Here is a 6,794-nt window from a genome sequence, read left to right as displayed (position 1 = left end):
TTAATAACTGCTAGCTTGAAAGCTGTTACTTTAAGTAGTTTTGTGGGAACGGGGTCTAATATACAGGACGATGATTTGGATGATGTGACTAGTTTAGAGAGCTCATCTATTGTAGTAGGTTTAAATGAATCAAGATGTTCATATGGTAATCTAGTGTTTAGTGAACTAATGGGTAGAGTGATGGCTGCTTGGGTAGTTACGATGTTTTCCCTAATAGCCGTAATTTTGTTAGAAAAGAAGTTATTGAAATATGGAAGAAAATTAATGACAAATCTTTTTGAATTAAAACAGCCTGTTGAATTGTACTACCTGAAAAAAAATGCATTGTATTGACCGTACTTGAATTTTAATGCATTGTATTTTTATGTTTTTGAATAGAAAAAGCATGTTGAATTGTACTACCTGAATAAAAATGCATTGTATTGACCGTACTTGAATTTTAATGCATTGTATTTTTAGGGCTTGCATTTTTAAGGGGTGAAATTCAACATGATTGCATATTTAAGATGTGAATATTTCACTTCAAAACATTTAAAACACATTTTCTGTATTAAAAATTCAATAGTCCATATTCATGTTTCAGATTTTTCTTCAAAATATTCAGTCTGTTTAAAAATACAACGTAAAATATTCAGCAGGCAATATTCTGTCCATTTAATTTCACGTCCACAAATTCGCGTCCAAAAATTCAGTGCTTCAAATTTCAACACTTCACATCCGGGAACTTCAGGAAAAGCAATAGACTACCGAGCATAATCTTCATCTGCTGTTAGTAGACCTCACCAGCAGGTGGTGCCAGAGCGTGTTGACGAAGAGCAGAGCAACAATTAAGAGACGACGAAAGGCCTCATTTGCCAAAATGGACCGAGCGGTGAGTTGATTGTTATCGTAATTAAGTTGATTATTAGCGTTGTAAGATATTATTTTACTTCAGTTTCATTGGTATGGCAAGCAAGATGAGTTATTTAATATGCAATATTATATATTTCCTTTTAGCAATTGATTTTGGATTATGTTTTGGAAAGACTCCGTTCACGCTTGGAAAATGCTGTTGGACGCCTGCCCCTTGACATGGACTTCCTGGAGTTTATCTGCTCGCAAGAACTGGTCTTTTTAAGTGCTGTGTCCAATTTAGTTACCATCCCATGTGATATTTTCGAAGGCATCTCAGAACTGCTCAGACTAATTAGACTAAACGTGTCAGATGGGGAGACGCGCACTCAGACTATTCTGCAGGAGTCAGGGTCGATAGGACGGCCACGTCTTCAAATCTCACCGGATTACATCACCAATCTCCTGGACCTTAACTGTTCCGTTCCAACTATTGCTCGCATGATTGGAGTAAGTACACGTTCAGTATTCAGACGAATGGCAGAATGTAACCTCTCCGTTCGGGCACGATATAGCACTCTCACGGACGAAGAGCTAGATGATTGTGTGAAAGATGTAAAGCAACACATGCCTCACTGCGGATACAGAATGATGAGAGCCGCTTTAAAGGCGCGAGGACACCATGTTCAGTTTGACCGGGTCAGGGCAGCAATGCACCGGATTGATACAGTGGGAGTCATGTCCCGAATGGCCCAATTGGGCTGCGTTGTACGACGGACCTATTCAGTATCAAGTCCTAGGTCAATAATGCACATTGACACCAACCACAAATTAATTCGGTAAGTTTGTCATTCAGTTATTGCATGTTGCAGTCCTTATGATAGAGATATGTGGTCTTTTTAAAACATTGCATGAAACATTTTTTCCCAGCTACAATATAGTCATCTTTGGGGGTGTAGATGGCTTTTCACGCAAGGTAGTGCATGGCTACACTTAACTATATTTTACTTACTGTGTCTATATTATCTATATTCAGCATTTATTCTGTGTCAACAGGTAATGTACCTTGGTGCTGCTTCTAACAACCTTGCTGCAACTACCTTGGATTTTTTTCAAGAAGCAGTGGAGACATTTGGCTTCCCTCTCAGGTAGGCTCAGGGGTTAAATTGGCATTTGTAATGTGGGGGGATTGGGGGTTTGAGGGGTAACATGCTTAATACTGATGACAGAAAGCCAGTGGTGTGTTTCAATGACATTCTGGACCTCTGATAGGATTTCATAAGTTTCAGCTTTAAAGGTGTGCCAGAAGTTGACCCAAAATATTTAAAAAAATAGCCTCTTAACTTTAAATTATGCATATAGCGTTTTAGACTCATAGATTTGCATTTGTTGCACATGTCATTATGCACAATTGATCAAACTTTGAAGGAAGTTATAAGAATCAACCTCCTTGAATAATTTTAGGCATAAGATACCCCAAAAGCTTAAATTAACAAGAAAAGGTACAACAGACAGTACTGTATCATTAACATCTCTTATAAATTAGCCATAGAGATAAAGTAAAAAAATCACTAAAGTTAGGTTGTAATTGATTTGTATAATCAAAATATTATTTTAATAAACTAAGTTATATCCAGTTTTATCTATTTAACATATTGTAATGAGATGAGTGACATGCTAAACATACTTAAATACTTTGTTTAGTCTTCTATTAAGTTTTCTCGACGTGGTCACCGTTCTTATCTCTTTCTTCTCTCATCTCTACAATGTCTAATGATCCTTGAGGTTCTCAGAGCACATTGTGACAAAAACGATTGAAGCGTCATGCAAATGAAAAAAGAAACCCCGCTCGCGCAATCCGGTTTTGTCGTTGGTGCCCTGCACACAGAGCATGAAGCTTAATGAATGGGTACGCTGGCACGGAGCAGAGCGAGACCTTCAGCCTTTGTGCCAGGGCTTAGTCCAGGCCCAATTTAAACCCTGGGTAGGCTACCTGTCATTTAGCATTTGGATGCCAAATCTTTCATATTTTATCAGTTTATTTAAGGAAATGATTTACATCGACACTTTTAATCAGCCTTTTAGGGGGCCATTCATATTATAATAACTATATAAAATATAGTTTAAAATCTTTTATATTATAGAGAATAGCGGAGCTCACACCACAACTATAATAACAATGATACAATGAGCGAAATCATTGGGATCACTTTCTGAGGGATTTTTTTAATCTGTTGAATGATAAACAATTGACAGCCAATCAAATCTATTTGAACTTCAAGTGCACGTGCATATGAAACTATTTGTAGAAGCTCTGCTGTGGTCCATAACAAAATTACATCAGGTGTACAGCGCTGTTGCAGTGATATTGACTTAATATTGTTTTAATTCTACTACATTGACTACACCAAAGGTAAGATATTAGATTACACAAAATATCACTGTTTAGTAGTGCTGATAACATATACCCTCTTTGTAAATTCAACAAGAACAGCATATTTACACATTAAAGGTGCAGTGTGTACATTTTTGCGCCATCTAGTGGTGAGGTTGCAAATTGCAACCAACGGCTCAGTCCACTGCTTACCCCTCGCTTTTGAAACGCATAGAGAAACTATTGTAGCCGCCACCGGAAAAACATGTCATCAACTGAGACAACTTAGTAAAAATGTTTGTCCATTAAGGGCTTCTGTAGAAACACGGCGGCACAAAATGGGAACTTCCATGTAATGGGACCCTCGGTGTATGTATATTAAAACGTCTCATTCTAAGACAATAAACACATAATGGTTCATTATAAAAAGGTCTTTATACACCCCTGATAATATAGTTTTGTATATTCTTTTGCATTCTGTCAAGAGATCCTTTCAAAAATTACACACTGCACCTTTAAGTGACAAGTAAACAATAGCAAAGTTTTTATTACAGAAAATATGCAATATTAGTTAATGCCATTGAAGACAAATGATTTGCATGCATGAGGGAATTAGCATAAAGTTATTGTTATGGTCCATGGACACTATTATAATTATTGTACGGTGCTGGACCTGATGTAATTTTGTGATGGACGTCAGCAATGCTTATCCACATCATTTCAAAAGCATGTGCACTTGAAGTTCAAATAGATTTGATTGGCTTTCAATTGTTTATCATTCATCAGATGAAAAACATTCGCTCAACGTGACCCCAACTATGTGGTTCCTTGTATCTTCATCGTTATAGAACTCCTGTATACTTTATATAGTATATTTTTTATAGTTACCACCGTTATAATGTAAACAGCCCTTAAAGGGATAGTTTACCCAAAAATGAAAATTCTGTCATTTACTCAATGTCATGTTGTTACAAACCCGCATAAATGTCATTGTTCTGATGAACACAGAGGAAGATATTTTGAGAAATGTTTGTGATCAAACCGTTCTTGGACCCCATTCACTTCCATAGTAGGGGAAAAAGAATACCATGGAAGTAAATGGGGTGCACAAACAGTTTGATCACAAACATTTCTCAAAATATCTTCCTCTGTGTTCATCAGAACAATGACATTTATACAGGTTTGTAATTCAATTCAATTTTAATTCAATTTTATTTATATAGCGCTTTTCACAATACTCAATTGTTTCAAAGCAGCTTTACATTAATAGAAGCAGTGAAAAGCACAGAAAACAACAGATAGCATAACATAATACACAATAGCATAAGCAGTCAAATTTGCTGCGGCTATGACGCGACATTATGAGCGAGCGTATTACTAATGTAACGTCTAGAAGAAGAAGCTAAGTTAAGCCCAAGCAGGCTACCTCCCCGGGGTAAAAAAACCCCTAGGAGAAAAAAAAAAACAAAAACCCCGGGTTGTTTAGCCGAGGAAATAAAAATAAAAGTCCTAGGAGGGAAAAACCCTTGGGAGATATACATGTATATACACACATATAAACGGATAAGGAGCTTAAGCGGAGCTTAAGCGGAGATTAAGCAGAGATTAAGCGGATATTAAGCGGGTCCTGCCGGTGGTCGTTGGTCAGGCATCAGCTGGGCATCACATTGAAGGACGACCAGTAGATCAGAGGTGGGCCGACTCTCACATCTACCGGAACTGGGTCTGTTTGTCCCATTGTCCTCAGGGTCAATGGGACCCAGGGACGAGACAGGGAGAGAAAAACAAAATCATATTAGCGTAGGGGCCGTTCACATGTAATGCAAGTGTCACACAGTGATGTGGTTGAATCAGCTTAGTTTCAGACAGACTAACTATTGCGGCATAATTATGTTATCCACAGTTGAGGATTTTGCAAATTGGGGGCCCACTGCGACGATATATATTTGTAACTAAGGGTCACCTTCCGATTTTTAAGAGAAAATGAAACCTGTTGACCTGTTTGTAACAACATAACAGTGAGTAAATGATGACAGAATTTTAATTTTTGGGTGAACTATTGTTTGTATTTAATGTTTTAGCAAATAAAGATACATTTTTGAGTAATGTTTCAATATCTCTATTTAAACACCCATGTTTTTAGGGTACAAGGAGATCAGGGCGTCGAAAATGTGGACGTGGCTCGCCTGATGTTCACAGTTCGTGGAACAGAAAGGGGCAGCTTTATTTCAGGAAAGAGCGTCCACAATCAACGGTAAGTTGAAATTTTCCAATATTGTTATTTGAATTGTTTAAGATTTTTTAAGTTTTATTGAAAATAAATATTATTATACATTTTATAGTTAATCAAATTGTGCATAATATCTGTCTGAAAATGTAATATTTTATTGATGCATTACTTAACTTTTCAGTATAGAGAGGTTGTGGAGAGATGTCTGGACAGCAGTGACAAATGTCTATTACGATGTTCTACATGCTCTGGAAGAAGGTGGACACCTTGACATTTCTGACCTTACACATTTGTTCTGTTGCCACTATGTATTTCTTCCACGGCTTCAAGATGACCTCAACCTTTTCCGAAACACCTGGGACAATCACCCAATACGCACAGAGGGCAATATGACCCCTAACCAGTTGTGGGTGATGGGAAGTATCCGCAATCCTGTACCTGAACCTGACATAGAGGTATGTTTGTTGTGGATTTTGACATTAAAAGACAATAATGATCACAGTGTATTTAATACAACACATTTGAATAAAGATATTAGGCCCAATTTAACATACAGGGCTTAGATTAAGCCAGGATTAGGATTTAGTTCAATTAGGTAATTTAAGTATCTTTTTTAAATAAGAAATTTCTGATGTGCACCTTGAGACCTACAAAATAATGGCACTGACATATTTTTTAGATTTGTCAAGTTGCTTTATTTTTTTAATAAGTTGCTTTCAGTTAAAATAGCTCAAAAGTGCATTTTGATCTATGGCCCCTCTTTCACACAGAGATTCCAGAAAACACTGATAAAGTGTCCCTTGGATCATCTAATTTTGGTTCATTCACACTGCCAGTGATTTTTCTGAAATCTGTGCATGTTTACACATCCTGTAAAGTCACATGACATCAATGTGACTTGAGATATCTCCTTAGCATCTTAAGTTTGCATATGATCTATAATTTATTTCTTATGAAACCACACTTATGCATTAGTTTCTTCTGATTTGATCATAAACTAGTGCATTGCATACCATTTCGCCAAGCTGGAGAACGATTTAAGCTTCAGCATCATCACTATGGCAAACCCCTTACGCCAGGGGTGGGCAATTCCTGGTCCTGGAGGGCCACAGTCCTGCAGAGTTTAGTGCCAACCCTAATCAAACACAGCTGAAAAATCTAATTGAAGTCTTCAGGAGTGTTTGGAAATGACATTCAGGTGGGTTCGATTAAGGTTGAAGCTTAACTCTGCAGGACTGTGGCCCTCGATTCCCACTCCTGCCTTACGCACTGATTACAGCTTTTGTTCACACAGGTTGCTTTCCGGGACTGATCCGGGTAATGTTACTAGGTCCCCATCCCAAGACATGTTTGTGTTCA

The 6,794-nt window shown here is 37.5% G+C and overlaps 1 protein-coding gene across 1 annotated transcript; it reads left to right on the top strand.

Annotated features, from left to right (window-relative positions):
• The first annotated feature begins 862 nt into the window (after nt 1–862).
• On the top strand, nt 863–6,501 carry LOC141363244 (uncharacterized). The gene is made up of 4 exons (XM_073865833.1): nt 863–1,807; nt 1,888–1,979; nt 5,349–5,459; nt 5,617–6,501. Exons 1-4 carry the CDS (start codon nt 1,709–1,711, stop codon nt 5,996–5,998), a joined length of 684 nt encoding a protein of 227 aa, XP_073721934.1. The 5' UTR covers nt 863–1,708; the 3' UTR covers nt 5,999–6,501.
• The last annotated feature ends 293 nt before the right edge of the window (nt 6,502–6,794 follow it).

This window comes from Misgurnus anguillicaudatus, unplaced genomic scaffold (genome assembly GCF_027580225.2).
Source record: "Misgurnus anguillicaudatus unplaced genomic scaffold, ASM2758022v2 HiC_scaffold_33, whole genome shotgun sequence".
Taxonomy (NCBI): domain Eukaryota; kingdom Metazoa; phylum Chordata; class Actinopteri; order Cypriniformes; family Cobitidae; genus Misgurnus; species Misgurnus anguillicaudatus.
The sequence above is the reverse complement of the archived record's forward strand: the minus strand, read 5'-3'. Positions and strand labels throughout refer to the sequence as shown.

Excerpts from the sequence above, each read along its gene's own strand:
- LOC141363244 (XM_073865833.1), top strand. The coding sequence starts at position 1,709 with ATGATAGAGATATGTGGTCTTTTTAAAACATTGCATGAAACATTTTTT. Across the intron at positions 1,808-1,887 it reads TAGATGGCTTTTCACGCAAG|GTAATGTACCTTGGTGCTGC; the intron begins GTAGTGCATGGC and ends CTGTGTCAACAG. Across the intron at positions 5,460-5,616 it reads AAGAGCGTCCACAATCAACG|TATAGAGAGGTTGTGGAGAG; the intron begins GTAAGTTGAAAT and ends TTAACTTTTCAG.